Source organism: Ceratosolen solmsi, unplaced genomic scaffold (assembly GCF_000503995.2).
Source record: "Ceratosolen solmsi marchali unplaced genomic scaffold, CerSol_1.0 scaffold148, whole genome shotgun sequence".
Lineage (NCBI taxonomy): Eukaryota > Metazoa > Arthropoda > Insecta > Hymenoptera > Agaonidae > Ceratosolen > Ceratosolen solmsi.
In genome coordinates this window covers 1,276,782-1,298,803 of record NW_011948446.1, presented here as the reverse complement: position 1 = coordinate 1,298,803, position 22,022 = coordinate 1,276,782, and the positions used below count along the sequence as shown (strand labels likewise).

The 22,022-nt window shown below is 27.0% G+C and overlaps 4 protein-coding genes across 6 annotated transcripts; 2 read left to right on the top strand and 2 right to left on the bottom strand.

The window, feature by feature from the left end:
* Positions 1-4: 4 nt before the first annotated feature.
* Positions 5-522, bottom strand: LOC105366205 (hydroxyacyl-thioester dehydratase type 2, mitochondrial-like). The gene has a single exon (XM_011504560.1). It carries the CDS (start codon positions 499-501, stop codon positions 13-15), a length of 489 nt encoding a protein of 162 aa, XP_011502862.1. The 5' UTR covers positions 502-522; the 3' UTR covers positions 5-12.
* LOC105366206 (armadillo repeat-containing protein 7-like) lies at positions 514-2,163 on the bottom strand. Of its 3 annotated transcripts, none has more exons than XM_011504562.1 (4): positions 2,016-2,163; positions 1,322-1,747; positions 1,015-1,182; positions 514-951 (listed from the first exon to the last, which is right to left on the bottom strand). In XM_011504562.1, the coding sequence occupies exons 2-4, from the start codon at positions 1,428-1,430 to the stop codon at positions 521-523; spliced, it is 708 nt and encodes a 235-aa protein (XP_011502864.1). In that variant the 5' UTR covers positions 1,431-1,747; positions 2,016-2,163; the 3' UTR covers positions 514-520. The 3 variants fall into 3 exon arrangements, with proteins under 3 accessions (XP_011502864.1, XP_011502865.1, XP_011502863.1); XM_011504563.1 differs by having other exon boundaries at positions 1,322-1,523; XM_011504561.1 differs by lacking the exon at positions 2,016-2,163 and having other exon boundaries at positions 1,322-1,834.
* Positions 2,164-3,068: 905 nt separating this feature from the next.
* On the top strand, positions 3,069-10,602 carry LOC105366234 (putative uncharacterized protein DDB_G0271606). The gene is made up of 9 exons (XM_011504599.1): positions 3,069-3,143; positions 3,225-3,496; positions 3,626-3,901; positions 3,987-4,128; positions 4,805-4,927; positions 6,957-7,555; positions 9,122-9,401; positions 10,289-10,459; positions 10,535-10,602. The coding sequence occupies exons 1-9, from the start codon at positions 3,101-3,103 to the stop codon at positions 10,600-10,602; spliced, it is 1,974 nt and encodes a 657-aa protein (XP_011502901.1). The 5' UTR covers positions 3,069-3,100.
* A 3,315-nt stretch (positions 10,603-13,917) lies between these two features.
* On the top strand, positions 13,918-21,723 carry LOC105366204 (arylsulfatase B). Its single transcript, XM_011504559.1, has 8 exons — positions 13,918-14,112; positions 15,919-16,078; positions 16,457-16,683; positions 17,242-17,485; positions 18,795-18,952; positions 19,373-19,664; positions 20,579-20,895; positions 21,308-21,723. Exons 1-8 carry the CDS (start codon positions 14,008-14,010, stop codon positions 21,545-21,547), a joined length of 1,743 nt encoding a protein of 580 aa, XP_011502861.1. The 5' UTR covers positions 13,918-14,007; the 3' UTR covers positions 21,548-21,723.
* Positions 21,724-22,022: the final 299 nt, after the last annotated feature.

The following is a 22,022-nucleotide window of genomic DNA, read 5'->3' as shown; positions in this document are numbered from 1 at the left end:
TATAATATTAATTTATTTCATAAGTATAATTTTTTTAGTTATATTGCTATTTGTTATTAATTTAGCCTCTCCTTCCATAACAATTCTTTCTGAATTTGCTATACAGGTATATTTGCATTTAACCATTTTTCTTACAGAAATAATTTCGACTGAAATTTCAACTGTATCACCAACATAACAAGGATTTGGATATTTTAAGATTTGTTCTATAATAACTGTACCAGGACCAGGTAATTTTGTACCAATAATTCCAGATAACAGACTATTTAAAAAGGCTCCGTGAACAATATTTTTTGCGCAATTTATGTGTATTGGATTATAATCATTACTTAATTTTATAAATCTAAGGACATCATCCTCTGTTACGGTTCTTTGAATAGAAACTCTATTACCAATTTTAAGATTTTCTAAATTTTTGTTTACATTTGAACTCGAGGAAACCTTTGTGCAGTATTTTTTTGCTGACGCAAGCATAGTATGAAATATTTTTGGTTTTCTCATTTTTTACGATAGAAATATTTTAAAAAGTTATAGTACTCGTACTTGCATGGGCAATTTCATTAGTTTCTATATTTGTTTGCTTATCTTCACTTTGTGTATTAGATGTATCTTCAATAGTAATCTGATTTATATCCGTATTTGTACAATTGCTTGTGCTTGGTTCTGTATCTGAAGTGATAGTTGAAGTAGATTGTTTATTTTGTTTTATTCCACAAAGATCTTGTAAAAAGATATCTGCCAAATTTTTAATTCGAGAATTTGTACTTTTGGAAAATTCCAACATACGTTCAGTGTTGGTACGTGATGCAATAATATTTTTTGTATCAGGTGTATTTAAATACATCAAGGTTGTAATCGACGATAATATTATAGACTCTTCAGATCTTGTTAAAAGAGATGAAATTATTTCAATTCCATTATTTCGTAAAATATACTGTTTATGTAATGGATCTGAAAGAATTCATTTTTGAAATTTATTCTTTATACGTTACAATTTATTAAAGCTGGACTCACTTAAGCATATATTGCAGATCCCACCAATAGCAAATGAAACGATATTCTTATTTTTGTGTTCTAATGCAGAAAAAAAGAGATCGATTACTTTTAATCGCCAAAGGTAGTCATAGTTTATAGGATCATATGCAAAATTTGCTAAGTTTGCTATCACCTGTTCTTTTGCGTCTAAAAATAAATTATTCAAATATATAAATTAACAATATTTTGATTTCAACGATTTATTTACAAATTAAAAATATAACAAAAATCAATAAAATATCGATCACTCGAATTATCAACATAAAATTCTTTTGAAATTAATTACCTCGAGACTTAGTTACATTATATTCTGTAACCAACTGTTGTAAAAAATTGAAGCGTCCAACCCCATGTTTTCCTGTTTTCTTTATGAGCTGCTTCTTTGTCGAGAACATTGAAATTTATTCAGAATGGATTTTATGTATGTATATCATATCAATGTACGACGCGTATATATTGAACACTCGCTCACGTCACAACTGATAACACTATAGTTTATATAATTACAATATTAACTAATAAAACAATTTAAATGATTGAAATTAATTATTAAAATGCTGTACAATCCTTATTAGTTATAGTTTTATGATCCTATAAAATAAAATATTATTTATTTTTATTTATCAAAATAGCCGCGCAAATGTAGAAGCATCCTGTATATACGTTTAATTTGCACACACAAGTCTGTAATCTGCCATGATGCTTTGTATAACTATGTAAATAACAAATTTCGAAAAGGTTTTATATAATATAGAGGCTAAAAATTCTCTATAATGAACGAAAACGTTAGATATCTCTTTTTTTTACAAGCTAAATAAAAATTTTAAATATAAATTGTATACACATTTCTCTGCATCAATTTATACTAATTCTTATGTAATACATATACAACAGATATATGTGCTTCTGGATATCAAGATATTTTTAACATTATTTTCGTTTCATTTCAAATATGTGAGAATATTTCTTTCATAGCATACCAATTTCAGTATTTTATTCAGTAAATTCTCTCGGATGACTGTGGTTATGAAGGTTGTGTATTTGTGTAATATCAAGTACACTACATATCCTATTAAACTACGTAAATAAATATGCAAGCAAAGCAACAGCATCTAGAATTGAACTGATCACTCACGAATAATGTACACGTTTTTATTGGTTTCTTATCTTATTCTTCGTTATTCACTGCTGACATCTATAATAGATACATAATATTCGGCTTTATCGACACTCCATTTACAAAATTAATTATGATATAAAAATAAATCATTTTATGTAAATTATTTTGAAATATTGAAATAAACACGGATGCACGTACGCATGCTGATACATATGTATATATACACACACACACACACACATGCACGCGCGCGCGCGCGCGAACACACACCATATATCTATATATATATATATATATATATATATATATATATATATACATATGTATATAGATTCGCTCAAACGTACGCACATTAATATGCGTGTATATAAATATTTTCACACGCATGTAAAATTATTATACAATAATTATATAATAATTTAATAAAATTATTATCATTTACAATAGTATTTTAGGTATTACATAAAAATATAATGAAAAATTTTTTAAACTTCCTAATTTCATCTTTGTTTATATATATTTAACGATTTTGTAACGAACAGTTCGAATGGTATGAGAAATAGAGGATTTTGTGAGAAAAGCGATAAATTATTCGATAATAAAATTTTTTTAAATGTACAATATTTAACAAATATATCTTAATTATAAATATTAATATGTTAATTTTATTTGTAATTTAATACCAATCGGTTTAATTCTTTTTAAAAAATATTTCCATTTTAAAAAGTTAGAAAAAAATTTGGCAAACAAACACTTATATCAATTTAATTATTATAAATTCAAAATCTAATTAATGTTATTTTATACAGTTTAATCAGGTAATATTAAGTAATTTCAAAAAATTTATTTACATATTTAATTTATTAGTATTTATAAAGACTAATTTTTAAATATTTGAGAATTTAACAGATTTTGTTATTAAATTAAGTTTAAACAAATAACAAAATGGAAGGGCTTCATGATGAACAGATCATAGAACAAATTACTAGTAAGTAATCAATCAATAAAATTCAATTAATAAATATAAATTGATAAGATTAAATTTATTATTTTATTTTATTTACTTGAGTTTATGAAAATAAAATTAAGATTATAAAAGAAAAAATTAGAAGTGAATTACGAACTAGGCGAGATCTTAAAACTAAACTTGATGAAGCTATAAAAAGGGAGGCTACTCATATTGTAACGTTAGAAAGATTGGATGAATATGAGAAAATTGTTAATATAAAACTTGAATCGGCTAAAAAAATGGAAGACAGTGAATCGATAAAACAACTTGCTATAATAGGAAAATATGAAACTATGCTACAGGAACAACAGAAAGTTTGGGCGAAATATCAGGTCTTAATACTAAATACTTCTTATGAACTATAATATATAATTGTCTTTTATTAATATGCATTCTAAACATATTAATTTATTGCAACATATTTTAATAAAGTAAACTAAATTATATTTATTTTTTAATAGAAAGAGTATGAACAATTGCCATTAGCTAAGGAGAAACAAAAAGCAGAGTTCCGATTGTTGAAAATGACGATTCAAAATAAAATAGTTTATTTCAAAATAAATGAAATTCATCGTAATATTAGAATAAAAGAAAACATTGATAAAAGAATAGAACAAGTTAAAATAATAGAATTGGCAAAATTATTCATAGAACATAAAATAAGAGAGAAACGTTGCTGTGAATCAATGGAAAAGTTGAATAAACTTAAAATTAAAGAACGGGAATTACGATTGGAAGTTCGTGTTTTTTATTAAATCCAACAAAATATTTGTATTGACCACCTATAAATTTTAAAAAATATAAAAAAAATTTTTATTAAAGGTTAATTATTTAGAATTGCAACCAAAGGAAATCGAAAATTTAAATTTGACTGTTAAACAGACATCAATTAAACCACAACAACTGCCACAAGTAGATTTGTCTCGTTTCATTATTCATAGAAACACAAACTATGATAATATGGGTAGGTATTTAATTTGAATTAAGATTTATTTTTATTGAAATAAAAAGATTAGAATATTTTTATATTAAAAGCAATAATATTTAATATAGTAGATCTTTCCAAACCAAAGATCATTTACATTTACAATTACTTTAATAATATAATTAATTAAATAAATATATATTAAATATAATTAAAATATAATTAAATATAATGAATATTCATTTTGAATTAATATATATATATATATATATATATATATATATATAAAATATATATATATATAACTCATTATTAGCTATTTTGATAATAAAACATTTTACGAAACTTAAAATTAATTTATGTATTTATATTAAATATGTAAAAAGGGATTATACATCATATATTATACATATTATACATTATATAAAAGGGATTTTAAAATTATTTTATTTAATTTTACATTTATTTAATTATGTTGTTGCTTTGATTCTTATTAGGATAGAATGATTATAAAATAATAATCAAGTAAATTACTTAATAAATAAAATTACAATAAGTTTTAAATTCAACATTTTCAAATTTTATTATAAAAAAGTGCGTTGAAGTTTATTACTTATACAAATTAAATTATTTTACCATCTGTATATTTTAATATTTAATCATTTATACTTCATAATTTAATTTATACTTCATATTTGTACGTTTTTACTTTTAGATTCATTTTCTGTAAATTCTTACATGCTAGAACAAGAATATATGACAAATGATGAACAGTTAAAGCAATTCGCAAATTCTCCAGATGAATCAAGGTGCAATGATACACAACCAAAAGATACGGGTTATTATTAATAATTTTATTTGTAATATATTATAATTCTGATTAATTTTTATTTTCATATATTTATATAATGAACTTCAATAATAAAAAATTAAGTTATTATTCATTTTAATTGTTAAATTTAATAATAAATTACTCTGATATATATTTAAAAAAAGGTTAAAAATTGGTTAGTAGAAGTAAGACTAATATTAAGAATTCATTTCAAAATTTGTTTTTTTTTTAAATTTTACTTTATATAAAAATTAATAATATATTATAATTTTATTTTGAACTTGAGTCAATTCAATTTCTGATTATAAATTTTATTATTTTATCGTATTATCTACAAAGTAATATCAGGACATAAAAATAATTATTTTCATTAGATGATCATTTTTTACACATGTATTTATATATCAATTTTGTTTATTATATTATTATAATTTAATTGTCATCTATTCTTTTAATATAATTATAAAAGAAAAAAGTCAAGAAAGTAATTTAGATGATAATTTAATGGAATTAGATAATTCTAAAGAACAAATACTTTTAAAAGAATCAAATACGGCAAATAAATTAAAAGGTTTAAAAAATACAGAAAAGTATGACAGTCGGATAAAAAGCGATTCTAATGATATATCATTTAATATTGAAAAGTTACATATTCAATCGCATAAATCAGATCAATTAAATCAACCATCTAAAATATGTAACTTTAAACGAGTTCATGAATGTGATCGAAAAATCCACGGCACTGCACTTGTAAGTAAATTAAAAAGATATTTATATATATATATATATATATATATATACCTATATATACATTCAAATTATTTAAATGTTCAATATGAATTAATTATTATTCAAATTTAAAATTATTTTATGATAATTAATTCACGAATAATATAGTTTACAATGCTTATAATAATTTTTTATATTCAATTATTGTTGATAATAAACAATAATAATATATTAATAATTACAAAATCATAATTATAAAAATTAATTTTAGTTTAGATGAATAATATTTTATATTATATAGTTCCACTTGAAATTATTTGATTCCAGATAAAGAAATCTTCGAATCATGAAATTGAACAAGATTTTAATCATTCAAATGATAGAAATACGCCAAATCGAAGAGGTGACAAGTTGTATATAAATTATTTTCAATAAATACAAGTGGATTTAAACATATATATAATTTTATTTCTTTTCCATTATATTATTTATTTAATTTCAATTTATTTTGTAATTTTTCGATAAGGTTTCGTTTGGTTTAAATTATGATATTATGCGTTTGTAAAAATTAAATTAAATATTATATATAGATAAATTAAATATTCCGCCAATTTAATTTATAAATTTAAGTTATATATTTATTAAAATAACTATTTAAAAAATAATGCTTTTACAATGTTACATATTATTATTTAGTTTACAAAATTAACATGGAAGATACTACTATATACCGTATGCAATACATTATAATATAAAACATTATTATATATCTAGAATTTTATTATCGGTATTACATATAATTTAATAATTAAAAAAAATGGTAAACAAATATTTGTTTTTAAATGCATAAAATGGTTAAAAATATTTAAAAAGTTATAAGTAAATTTTAATAAAAGTATAAAAATACATTTAGTATTTTTTTGTTAGGTTTAAGTCACCGTAAAGCTTCCCAAAAATTATAAGAATTTATACCTTTAAATAACATTATTAAAAGATTACCAAATGAAAGTTGAAAGAAAATAAATATTTTACTTTTCATGAAATAATTAAATATTGTCATAGATAATAAATAAAAATTCTTTTTTGTAGAAAAATATAATTATAGATATGTAGATATAAATTTATAACATAATTAGTAAAAGTAACTGATCTAAATATTAATTAATATATTTTTTTTTTTAATTTTATAAAATCATTGATTTTCACAGTATTTTTTACAAGTATATTTATATATATAAGTTATAAATATTATTGAACTAAAACTTACAATTATAATTATATTTTGAAATTTAATTTTGTTTTTCAGTTAATCAATATCAATCACATAAGGATGAAGTATCGACTTCTTTTTCTCTTATGGATGAAAGACAGCACGTAGAGAGTTCGAAAGTTAATAATTTAACGGATCGTCCTATACCTTCTCCGGCAAAGATCGCAAAATGCTTACCAGAAGAGAAAATGGAACAACATCAACAACAGAAGCAAGAGCCACAGAATCAGAAATTTCATCAACAACAACAACTTAGCAAAAGGCAATACCAGAACCAACTTTATGAACAACAAAATCAAAAACAACATTTGCAGAATAATCAACAATATCAAAGCCAGCAGTATCTGCAGCATCAAGAGCAACAGGAGCAGCATCAACAACAACAGCAACAGCATCAACAACATTATCCGCAGTACAATAAACGTCAAGAACAACAGCAGTACTTACAAAAGAATCAACATCAAGAACAACAGGTGCAGCATCATCGACACTATCAGCAACAACAATTCTTACCGAAGCCGAATTTGGAAACATCGGATTTTATTAGAGATTTGACGTTACTTCCTTTAGCCAATAAACCGCAGATTAAAAAGTGTGAAGTTGTGAACTATCCAAATCTGCAAATGCAGTTTCAGGTAGGCAAACAAGTTGTATTTATATTCTTCAATATTTCTTAAATGTATAATTTTATTTAAAATTAATAATATTTCACTGCGATATTAATATTGTTAGTAAAAAGATTCACAAGATAGCTAATTAAACTAGTGTTAGTTAATCTTAATACTATTTACAAAAAAAATTTAAGTTTATATTGATATACTTTTTAAGAATAGCCTACTTTAGTAATTAGATCTTGGAATGTACGAAGATAAATATATGCTCGTTGCAATAATACGTTAATCAAATTACAAGGTCTTTTGATATCCATTATCGTCATTTTAAGAAAAGTTTAAAATTAAAAATTGACTAAATCAAATATTTATGAGTGTTTTTAAGTTGTTTCAACGTAGACGAAATTTTGTTTAATATATACAGATAAATCAATTGATCTGTTAAAAATCATTATTTAATCTAATTGAAAAATAGTTCAAATATATTAAAGAATATTCAATATAGCGTTTAATTTTCCTCTTTTACATTGATTATAATTAAAATATTTACATTGACTTTAATTTCATATATAAGTGAATTAAATATAGTTTTAGTTTTAATTTCTTCATTAATAATCATAATAATTATAAAAATATATAATAATTATCAAATAACAATTATTTTGTATTATTATATTGAAAAAATATTCTTTTAATGATAATGTAATAATATTTAAATTAAATACAAATAATATCAAAGTGAATTTAATGATTATATATTTTCTAAAGCTACATTATTTACGTGAAGAATATTCTACAATTACTGTATTATTATGTTTTTGTTTTTCAATTAAAAGAGCTTAATTATTAGCATACAAGAAATAATTGAAGTCATAATTTAATTTATGCAAAATATTACTTAGCAAATACATTTTTATTACTGGTTTATTTATTTTAATTAGTGTTTTTAATTTTTTCTTTAGAGTTCAATATATTTAGAAGTTGTTGAGTTCTTATTGTAATAATTTTATATTAAAAAAATATTTAAATGACTGAAATGAATCTTTTGAAAAATGTAGTATTTATTGAAAATCAGTAATTTTTTGTATCAACGATAAGTAATAATTTCTAAATTAATAAATTCTGTTTGTAATAAAACATTTGGTTAATAAATGGGAAGAGAAATTTCTAAATTAAAATAAATATTACATTTTTCAGCAGAATAAAGTTTTAATATAAGATTGAATATAATAAGATAACGTTTAGATTTAATGCATATTAGTTACAATTTATAAACAATATTGAAATGCACATGAGAATGCATAATTGTACTTTAAACTATAGTTTCATTTATTTTATAGTGGTTCCGTGATTATAGTGATATTGTATCATTATAAAAAATTTTATTCGGTAAAGATGTTTCGTTGGTGACTCAAAAGTTTAGAATAAATTATTCCCATGGTTAATCTCGTTAACTTTATATACGATGCAATAATTATTTTTATGCAATTACATAAATTACTGATATATAATTTCCATATAACGGCAAAGTCATGGGAGTCTTAAGACTGTTAGACTGTTCAACAAAATTAACATATCATGGTCTAGTAGATGAAAGAAATGCAAGGACATGTTCAGATGAAGGCAGCTATTCCCATGGAAACGTCACAGACATCGATGACGCTAGGAACTCAACAGCCCAGTGTGGGCGACTTCCCTCTCGGAGACCAGTCGATTACAAACTCCACACCTATGAATATCCCTACGACTAGTATAATATCTACGACTTTGCACTCAGTCGATCTGAGCATAGATAATATATCAGCTATTCTTGGAAGTGAGATCACTGAACCCGGCGGCAGCTTTGAATTGGCCAGGCGTTTGTATGCAGGTGCGATTTGCTACTTATCTTCAAACTGCCTTAAAATATTATTTTCCAGATGTTATATGTAGTTATCTTTATATATAATTTTTAATACATTTGAGTTTCTCGAGTATTTAAGTAAATTTTTGTTTTCAATGCTTCATAAAAAATTATGTAAAATATTAGATGAAAAGTTTTTTAAGTAACAATTTTAATATAAATGAAGTTTCGTACGAATAAATATAAAGAAGTAAATTGAAAGTTGCATACTTATACTTCAAAATATTTTTTTTCTTTCATTTAAATGAAACTGAAGTGCATTGTGATGAAACTGAAGTGAACAGTGATTTCGCGCACGCGCGCCCGATTACGCGCGTACAACACCTCCTCCCCCACACACATCTCAATAATACATTTTTCTACGCATTAATTGTTAAATTTACATTATTCATACAGCTCACATTCATTTGAATGTTAAAGTGATACATTCATAATGTTCCTTTAACAGTTTGTATATTTTTTTTAAATTATGAATTTTCATATATGTATTGGATATTTTTCACATTTTCATAAAGTTAGTATTTTATAAAGATAATAGTTAAATATATAAATAGTATGTCCGATAAAAAAATATTAGAAATAATTTACTAATTCGATATGAATTATTTTATTTTAATTTTTAATTACTTTAAGAATTTATGATTTATTGGTTTAATTAATTTATATATAAAATAGATTTCATCGGCAGAAAAGCATTCCATTAAATGCATAACTCTAAATCCTAATTCAAATTTTTTAATGTTTCTTATATTTAATAATAATAATAAAAATTATAATGTTATAATATTTTTATTTTACTACAAGATTTTATTTAAAAATTGTTTTTTTACGTCATAAATTACGTTGATTTATAGATTCAGATTTGAATTCAGAAGAAGGTGATTTTAATTATGAAAAAATGATGGAAAACTTTTGCTCACCCATTCAAACCAAATCAAAAGTTCAGAAACAATCATCACCATTTGTAAGCGATCAGCAGAGAAATTCTAACAATGATACTTCACAAGTAATTTTGCAAAAACAAAGTATAGCGTAGTTTTTCTGTTTTTATAATTAATATTATTATATTATAATTAATGCATTTTTGTGAATATTTTCAGATGAAAGAAATTTTGTCTTTGGACAGTTCAAGAAGAAGCAAACAAATACGACTCAACGATTTTTTTGAATAAGTAGTGAACTTTATTTTGTTCATTCATATTTATATTTATTTAGCAGGTTTATAAAAATTTTATTATATAATTTTAGTATTATATAAATTTGAATAAATATACAAATCTTTTCAACGATGAAATAGTATAATAATTATTTTATACGAAACTTTGTAATTAAAAATGTTTTATTGTGACACCGTGATATTATTATTTTGAAATAAATTAATTTCCTGAGCATAGACAAAGGTTAAGATGAAACTTGCTTTATATAGCATTCTAATGACTAAGATATATTTTATTAAATGAAGTTTGCACATACTATTTAATGTCCATTTATAATGTCGGAAAAGTTCCGATTTCTCATTGAAGCAGGGACAATAGTAGTGGTTAACTGAAATAATTCTGATCAACGCCTTTTTAAATTAGATTAGTCAATTTTGTAAGATGATACCAATGACTGATATATGTCTTTGAATGTACTTTAAAAGTGCTGACGCTAACTTCCCGATTTTTCTTGGTGCTCATATTCAAGAGAACGCGTGAATGTATGCAATCTTACCTTCGCCTTGTTGAATGTGTGTGCATAGACAAACCCTACATTAATTGTTTTTCTTTTTTTAATTTTAAATTACTAAGGTAGCTCATAAATAAGGTAGAAATTTATATGACTATCAATTGATAGTTATAAGCAAGATATTATGGCCGTAAAATGTCATCAAAATTAAATGTAATCACATATTTTCGAAGTTTGTAATATTAATCTGATTTATAAAAAACTCTGTATATGCAATAGAAAATTTTCATATAAGATATAACAATTTAACATTATAAATGTTAGTATTAAAAGTTATTAAAAAATAATTATAAAACATATTTTTCTATAATTTTTTTTTCTTTAATGATCCTTATAAACGGTATTTTTTGTCAATAACAAAAAGTTATTATTGAAAATATAATTTTTTAAATTATATCTCTTTGCAAAAAATTTATTAGAAAAAATAAAATATTGTTGTAATTAACGTGACAATTTATTACCATTAATTAAAAAATCCCATAATTACTTTAATTACAAAAAATATTTCTTTGCTAATTAATTACATCATAGTATTCATTTTAATATTTACAGTGTTTTAGTATATACACTCTTTAAATTTGTTATTATTAAGCATTCATATTACGCAAATAGAATTTTTCATTTCATGGTATTGTCATATTTATTATTACATTTATCTATAACCTGCAAATTTTGTATAATTTGGTATTGAGATAATAATTGATCAACCATAATATAGCATAAGCTAACTCTTGACAACTATAGTTACTATATGCATATATATATATATATATATATATAAATATATATTGCTTTGTTGTTATATTACAAAATTCATATATATATATATTGAATATATTTCATTTCAATGAAACATTTAATTTTAATTATCATTATTAATCATTTACATTTGCAGAAATAATATGTTTTGAATATTGTAGATATTATTATAAAGCTATTGATTTACCTTGAATTGAATATAAATGTAACTATAAATATTACATAAACTTAAGGACAAAGGCAAATATGGCATATATACTTAAATTAAAAACGAGCATGGAATTAAAAATTACTATTTATATTTAACACCTACACAAAAGCCTATAATTTATTCCAGTTCATAATTATTATTGATGTTAGAAAATTCGTGATAATGATAAACAAATTTTATTTTATTTTACTAGCTACATTCGTTAAAGAATCAGCTTTCAACATGTAAATATGTGTTTATTATTAACTTATAACTTATATTTGTTTATCATTATTATATGTCTCCAGTATTTATAATCGCTCTAGTTTTGCAATAATCGGCAAGAATGATTTTCATTATTACGCATATTTCATACTACGCCCTTGAAAAGATGCGCGAGCCAAACATGGGGATTCCAGATTAGCGGATTAGAAATGCTTAATTATTCGTCGGAATAAAAATAATGCCAATGAAATTATACCAAAGTCAATCAATGAGATTAAAGGAGTGTATCGTTCGCGCATAGCCGTTACTCCAAAGGATCGTGACTCCCATCTAATTCAATTCTCAAGCTCAATTCAAATTTCAATTGTAACTCTCGCGCCTATAAAGAGTGCCTTACGGCTCCGGTGGAACTCCACGGGCGCCGTCGTCTCGAGAAAAAGTAGCGGTCGATTGACCGGGGCGTCGCGTGGCGAGCGCCGGGACTCATTAAGTGCAATCGGTGGCCTTCCCCAGCCTATTCGTCGGCGTCGTCGAGCCCCGGCCCCTATATAAAGCTCGCCTAATATGCCGCGAGGCTTCTCTGTCTGGGGGACCGCCGATAGAGATGCGCTAACTTCCTCTTTTTTCTTTCTACTCTACGAGAGCTGCTGTTGTACTTCACTATACCTGCGCCTTCAGTGATTGGTAAGCACCTTAATATCTATTAGCGATGTAGATTTAAATTTAGAAAATATTTTCTTTTGTTATGCGATGAGCAGCTTGGTAAAGTTCAGCGTCGCTCTGTTCGTATATCTAATAAGCATTGTTTAATGTAATCGCAGATCGAATTATAATTTTTATCTATGTATTTACAATGCGTAAATATTGCTGCGCGACATCAGATCGAATCCCTCTCTTATGTAAATTATGTTTATTTAAAATCGTAAAAAAAGTAGCTGAAATTGACCGATAGATGAACTTAAAGGTAAGGCTAGTTATTCACTTGCATTGCATTACTTTCGCTCTTTTCTGAATAATTCTAATATAATTTCATAACATCAAGTTGCAAAATTTCATTATTCGCTTATTATTATCATAAACAACAAAAACAGGCGAATGTTATTTTTTATCTTATAAAACTAATAATTTTATATAATTAACATATGAGTCTAATAATAGTTAGTAGTTTGTTTATCTGCATTAATAAATAATATTTTAATTAATAAATATCTTATATAAATTTAGATAAACACTGTAATTTGAAAACAAATATTTCAAAGAAGATGAGGGTAAATTTTAACAGATAATCTATTAGATGAAATTTTAATGATTAGTTAGTCATTGCAGTGAATAATTTGATAAATTATGATAAATATTGATAAATAATTTAATTCGGAGCAGATATGAATAGATCCAAGATATTAAAGATAGTTTTGCATGCATTTACATAAATTAACAGTGGTACTGAGTATTATATTGCATTAATTTTGTTTGGTCCGAGTCCAAATTGTTAATTTTTCGTAAAATATTGATATTCTTGAAAGAGGTATTAACTGATCTCTATAGTCATTGAAGAAAAGCCGTAACGTGCCTGGTTATGAACGTAGATTAATTTGTCGCAGGATTAGGGCAGATGTGAACCGCGTGAGCGAGTGGTTGCCAGCAAGCAAGAAGTCAAGGATTATCTCGAGGATGCGTGGGTACGCGGCATTGCTTGGAATAGCAGTCCTCGTCGGTCCGACGATGGGACAATTCGACTCGCCGCCGCACATCATCGTCTTTATGGCTGACGACTTGGTGAGTGATGCGCCGAAATGTGAATTCGCATCGGTTCGATTGTCCGTGTTCATTTTTTCGACCCTCCGGACGCTGCTCCGTTATTATTCTGCCCTCGCTAATGAACTGATGAGATAAACTGGATGCGCTTTATCAATGTTAAGAGCGTCATGCCAAGTCTCTCGTTTGAATTTTTTTCATTGCGCTACTTCTCGACGCCCAATTTATTTCCTCTTAGCTTCACTTTTCTATCCAATGTATTTTTCAACCGATCAGCGAAATCGGATTTCAGTAATAAAATCGTGATGGATGGTACGGTAGCGTTGCCCCATACACTTGCATTGATAACTGATTCGTTTCGTTTGAATGTGCATCGTTTCTTATTTCAAAAAGAATACGTTTGGCTTAGTAATCGTATTATAAGCTAATAGCTAGAGGTATAAAAGATTCGAAGGGAGACAGTTGATCATTCGTTTATTGTGACTATTAAAATCAGCGTGGCACATTAATATTCTTAATGTAAAAATGTAGAAGCTGTGGAAAACAATAATGGCTAACATAATTGACGTAATGATTTTTAAAGTTTTTACAGTGAGTAGAGATTAGCACGTATGAACGTCTTATTCGACAAGTTTACAAAAGCAGCTCTTTTTTATCTGCAAAAGTGAAATAAAACAGTGACTTATTAGTCAGGTCAGTCGGTTTAATGAAGAGCAGTTTAACATTTAATTAGATAAAATGATGTGAGAGAGGATAATGGGCGAGAGAGAGAGAGAGAGAGAGAGAGAGAGAGAGAGAGAGAGAGTGGCAGAGAGGTAGAGAGGGAAGCAGAGGATGAATAACCAGAGTAATAGTTGGAAGCGTACGTGGCTGTTATTTCCGCCTTGCTTTTTTCCATAATACTTAATCTAATGTAATAGCATCGCTGTACCGGGAGGAGCTCGTCTTGAATTAATGCAGTCATTAGTTGAGACAATTACAAAGGCTAACGCGTTGTCTCCGCCTCCGCACAAAGGAGGATGTAGTCCCCGTCCACCCATACGCTGCCTTATGACTCACGTCGACCGGCAAACAAATAAAATTCCATCCAAAATGTACGACAATCAGCACGGGGCGGTATTTCTTTTCTCTTTTTATCTCTTTCAAACGACTTTCAAATTGTCTCAAAAGTTCGCTTTACCCGTCTTCTATCCTCACGAATTCCGCTACTTCATAAAAACTTGTTTTTTTTAGCGTTTCTAGCGAATATTGGATCTTTAATCTTTATAAATAAGCAGACTACTGTTGGACAAATATTTTTCTACACTATGATACCATTTATTAAATGCTTCGATTTCTAGTAACTTTTTACCTTTCTATGTTTTTCACAACTCGAAAACGGTAATTACAATTTCAAGCATTTGACGATTAATTTCATTCGTGAAATTTAATAAAAAAAAATTTACATTTACTTATATATACATTCGAGCAAAGAAGAAAATATTTATATAATCATTATAAACTAGTCTAGTCTGTTCTTTATCATACTTCGTCCATTGAATTTATTTATATAGTTATAGCAAAGTAAATAGATAAATGTGCCAACAATTTTCTCATAAATATCAATTTAAATTCTGTATAAATATGTAGATATTATTCGGCGATTATTGTACATCTCTATTTTTCCTTTAGTAGACTGTAGTTAGATGCTCAAAAAATTGTATAAAATAAAATTTCATATATAATTGTTTGTGGCGCGTGAAATTAAAATCTTTGAAAATGATTTAAATTGAAAAGAAAACAACGTCATTTCGATATTTTATAATTCTTGACTTTGCGTTGACATAGGGATGGAACGATGTGGGCTTCCATGGCTCGACTCAAATTCCTACACCGAACATCGATGCTTTGGCTTATAATGGAATCATTTTGAACAGGCATTATGTTCAACCATCGTGCACGCCAACGAGGACGGCTTTCCTATCAGGAAAATATCCCATTAGAATGGGTACGTCGTATTGGCAACGCTACACTTTCAATCAGTCGACTATAATCAATCGATACTTACGCATATTAAGTCAATTATCGAAAAAAAATAAAATTCTTTTCATTTGAATAACAAAAAAAAAAAAAAAAAAATCAAAGCTTTTCCTTTAAATGTTTCAAGTATTTTTTAAGTATAATTATAAAAAAGATGAATTTCTAAACGTTTATTATGAATTATGTTCGTGAATAAATGCAAAATAATAAAACGCAATCATAATGGATCTAATTATAAATGGGACCATTATTAAAGTACACGATTTATAGTTGGAATTTAATGAGTTAAAGACGCATAATAATATCTAAATAATTAAAAAAATATATTTCTTTTAATCGTGATCAGGAATGCAAGGAGCTGGTATACTGGGTGGAGAGCCTCGGGGACTTCCGTTGAATGTGCGTATTTTACCGGAGTACTTGCAGGGTCTGGGATATGACACAAAACTTGTGGGGAAATGGCATGTCGGATACCACACCCCCCAGCATACGCCCAATCATCGAGGCTTCGACTTTTTCCTTGGGTTTTACAATAGCTACATTGGATATTACGACTACCGGTACACTCAAGGGGTGAGCCGTCGCTTTATTTTTCATTCTTACGATCTTCGACTTGCTTATTTTTTTATTTATTATATATTTTTTTTTATATTGCATTTCATTTTATCTTTGAACACAAATTGAAAGTATTAAAACATAGTTCTTCTTTAAGGTTTATGAAAACATGGGTTATTCTCGCTGCCCAACGAATAATTTTCACTTTCCACGAGAAGTTAAATCAGCGAATGTAAATTTTTGGTATTATTTTATTATTAAATAAACTTAATTTGTTAAGATTTTATTAATTCAGCTGTATCAATATTTTTCTTTCTTGCTTATCTACTTATACAGACTCTCGATATTTAAGATATTTAGACGTATAAAGTTTTCGTATAATCATTAATTTATAATTGATACTGGCATCCAACTGTTAATGTGCGTCAATAAGAAATCAATAAAATTAATTTTTATATAACTTTTAACGCGATGGTCGGTGCCATTTGATTCATAAGATAATTGGTTATTGATGAAATTTGCAAGGGATGAGTTGGCGTAGAGCTTTTACGGGCTAATTGGAATTTAAACGTTTAGCAGAACATGTCGGGCTTCGATATGCACTCGAACGACAGTCCGGCATATGGAAGTGAGGGTCAATATGCGACGGACTTATTTACCTCGAGTGCCGTTGACTTAATCAGCAAACACGATCCTTTGAGACCGCTCTACCTCCAGGTCTCCCATTTGGCACCACACGCGCCCTTGGATGTGCCTTACGAGAATGATTACGACGACGAATTTAGGCACATTTCTGATCCCAATCGTCGAGCCTACGCAAGTGAGTTTTTCCGCGCGTGATGTATGCCTAAATTTAACATTATGGATTATTCTGTATGCAAGATGTATAACTCTAAAAATTGAGTAATACAAGAGAGATTATGTACGGGCTAAAATAATTTTCTTTTTAATTTTTGCACATTCTCGCGAATATAAAATCACATGCAATAATAAGTATTATATGTGCGTATTATACGCGCTTAAAAATATCATTAAATATCATTCTTTAATTCCAAACTCGGTTAAAGAAATAATTATTTTTATTCTTATAACACGAAACAGAACAAATGTTAAGCGCTTAGAGTTATATCGTGAAATTATTTTCAAACATAAGTTTTAGTTTCTTAAAGTATAACCGATAATTTGTTCATTTTTTAATAAATCATAAATGCTATTTATTCACTAATAATCGAAATTAATAATTATACAACTTTTTAATACATTAAGAACGTCAATTATCTCAATCAAGGCACATTGTAACGTCGTAAATTATTTTTAAATAAACGTGATGTTAATAAATAATACTCGATTGAATTATTATTAAATTTCACCTATGATAATAATTAAGCGATAATTATGTTTAGAGTTATTAAACTTTTTACAGTAAATACCTTAATGTACTACGTACGTACTTAAAACTCATATGTGTGTGTATATATATATATACGTATTCACGTTTTTAGGGCTCATCGGAGTTATTTATATTTTATAGGATGTGAAGAAGTCTCTAAAATCTCTAATATCTCTTTTAGCGGTATTGTGAACTTAATAACTGATGGTCTTGTTTTTCGTATGTCAAACTTAAGCAACTTCTTTTGAACGTTGTGTAAAAATAATGACAATGACTCAAAATTTATCCTATTTCCTTTACGGCAACATTACTAACCAATAATTTACGTAGTTAAGATAGCTATTATTTTTTCCATTACAATATATTAATACTCATGCATGTATTAATGCATGCATGTATAAATGTGTGTGTGCGCGCGCGAGCGCGTGTGTGTTATGCATAAAAATTATTACCAAGTTATATAGGTAATTTATTAAACTTTTATACATTTTTATAATAAAAAATAAATTATAATAAAAAATTTTTTTTTAATTTTAAAGGCACTTCACGTACATATATTCTAAGCATTGTAAATTATAATTATATTAATAATATTATATTGTTATATTATCTATCTTATTAATTAATATAGATATTTATATAATTGTTAAGATACTATAAATTATTTATAAATTAAGATGATTTAGTTTTTAATTATTCATTACATTCAGAAATTAATGCTCTAAATTTTTTTATAAAGAAATGGTAGCGAGATTAGATGAATCATTGGGTCGGATCGTCTCATCTTTAGGTGATAGAGGCATGTTAAAAAATTCTGTGATTGTATTTTTGTCTGATAATGGAGGAGCACCAATCGGCAAATTTCGAAATTGGGGATCTAATTGGCCTCTCAGAGGAGTGAGTAAAATACTTTTATCCATATAAAATAATATCTTTCTTATTGTCAAACATTTGTATTTACTATCAGTAGTATTATACTATTAGTTACATTTAAAATTTTATGCATTAAACGAGTTTTACAATTAGTTAATATCAAAATATTTATCATCTTTTGTCGAATTTTGATCAATCTTGATTTTAATTCATTTAGGCAACTAACTCGTGTTACTATAATAATATGGCACTAAAAAACTGTGCATTATTCAAATAGTTATTCATATAATTTAATAAGTCACTTTTTCTGAATACGTGTCGTTAAAACCGTATTAGAATATAAATTAATAGATTGACGACGTTTGGAAATAATTCGAATACATATTAAAAGAATCGAAGAAATGCCCAGCCGAGCATGTCCATAAAAAACGATAAACTTTTCAGACGAAGTATACACTATTCGAAGGTGGAGTACGAGGGGCGGCAGCAATCTGGTCGCCGAAGTTGCTAAGCAAGGGTCGAGTCTCGGAACAACTTTTCCACGTGGTGGACTGGCTACCGACGTTATACTCAGCTGCGGGTGGCGACTTACGGGATCTGGGGCCCATCGACGGCGTTAACCAATGGGATGTCCTTAGTATTGGTACTGGGAATGTTCGTGATAGGTTGCTCTTGAATATTGACGAGGCTACGAAAACCGAAGCCGCCATTTACCAACGTTTCAAACTTGTTCGAGGTATAAAGTTCATTTGACTTCATTTGATTTCATTCGTTGGTGGCACTCATGCGTTTATACTTTTTTTAATACTTGGGAACACGTTTAACTTATAGGAGTTGCAGTTGTAGTAGTAAACATTATTGGTATTGTTAACTTTGTTAATTTTTCTTCCCTTGGGTTAAATGATGATTATTTTAATATTAATGTTAATGCCGATGATTATAGTAATAACAATGGCAGCAGCAGAAGCAGCAGCAGCTGCAGAGGTAATAAGAAAAAAATAATCACAATAATAACAATGGCAATGACAATGACGACTACAACATCAACATCAATAATAATAACATTAATAAATCAATTTCAACATGAGCTAGTGATTTATTAAAACTTATAATAATACTTTCATAATTATTTAATTTTAAACAGACTTTATTCTAATAAAGTAAACAATAAATATTATTGCAATGCTTTAAAACTTAAATATAAGTCATATAATTGTCATATAATTGTCATATAAATTGTCATATAAATATCGGTTCGAAAACATAATTAATCCGTAAAATTTTCCAATAACAGGAATTGGAAAAAAATATAAAAATAAATTTTGAAGGTCTCGCGTAAAGTATAATGTTTTTTTTAAGGAATAAATAAATATTAGATAAGAGATGTTAAATTAATTGGTGAAATTATATCGTCTTTTAAAGCGTTATATAATTATTTTTAAAATAGCACGAAATATATACAGCACAATAAAAAATGTTAAATAAATTCAATATCTTATCCTGTTAATGAATCCAAAAACGTAATATAATTTATTATCGAGAAAGGGAATATGGTTATTAATAGTTACGAATAGTGGCATGTGATTTCCGACATTAGGATTATCGGAAATAAAAAGTCACGGTCGTCGTCATCTCTCAAATATATTTCAGGATCGTTGTTCAGGGGCTACTATGACAATGTGGAGGGTGAAACGGGTCGAGGCCGCAACGCCCCACTTTACAACACGACGAAGATACTAAAGAGCGCTGTCTCGGACGCAATTCGTGAACACCTTGGTGTTCCTGTGACGCAAGAGAGCGCCATGTGGCAACTTCAGAGCCAGGCGACGGTCCAGTGTCGACCAAATATGACGAACCTTCACTACACCAATCGCTACAACTTCGCCTCGTGCAATGAGACCGAGTGCCTCTTTGATCTCAGTATCGATCCCTGCGAAACCAATAATATCGCCAAGAATTTTCCCAGGGCAAGTTATTTTATTTATCTCGATCAACTTGAATGAGATCATAGGAAGTTATTATTTTATTCGATATGGCTAATAATATTGTTGATTTTAGAATTCAATTCATATTTAAAATTTCAAGTCTTTAAAAATCTTAATGCTTATTCAAATGTGATAGATTTGATTTCTTAGATTATTTCCTTTTTTTATTTAAAATTTCTGATCTATTATGGATATATAAAAATTATATATAAATAGTTTTAAAAATTTTTAATACACTTTAAGTATCTAATAAATATTACTTACTTATATACTTATTTTATACATTAAACAGAAGCCTCGAAAAGTCATGACATTATTACAGTCATTTAAACTGGGTCTGTTTAAAAAAATGTAAATCATAAGTAGTGTTTATTAAATAAAAATACATTCGCAGTGGGTGTCTGAGCTGAATTTGTATCTGGAAAAGTATGGTAACGTATTGGTGCGCCAACTCCAACTCCCAGTTGACTACATGGCGGATCCACGACGCTGGAACTACACGTGGCAGCCTTGGCTGAGCATCTACGACAGTGTATACTCATACCCGAATGCAGCCTCGACCCTCGCGACCTTCGCCGTCTGCGCTCACATAGGTCTCGTACTTCTCATTGCTGGCCTCCGCGTCTTCATCTGACTTGAAGATCATCCCCGCTATTGCTGGACCAGGATAGTTCCGATAGCCGTCGCACAGGCCACGTCGTCGCCTTAACGATCTATTGTATGAACGACGAAAGATGTGTCACTTTCACTCCGTACATTGAATATAAAGTAATTATATATAGCATCGAGAGACAATAAAAAAATGACATATTTAGAATTTAATATCAAATAAGACGGCATGTCAATAAATTAAATGCTACTGTATAGCTTAGGTTTTATTAAATATTTATAGAAATATATAATAATAAGTAATAAGTAATAAGTAATAATAATAAGTAATAATAAGTAATAATAAGAAATATATAATATAGTTTGTCGATTATGAAACAATGTAATGTAATTAACTATTTTTGAAATTATGTAACGGTAGGTTAAATTTCGGTTAATATTTATCAGTACTATTCATAACATATAAAACTCAGTTTATTAAATATTAATTATAAGGAAAT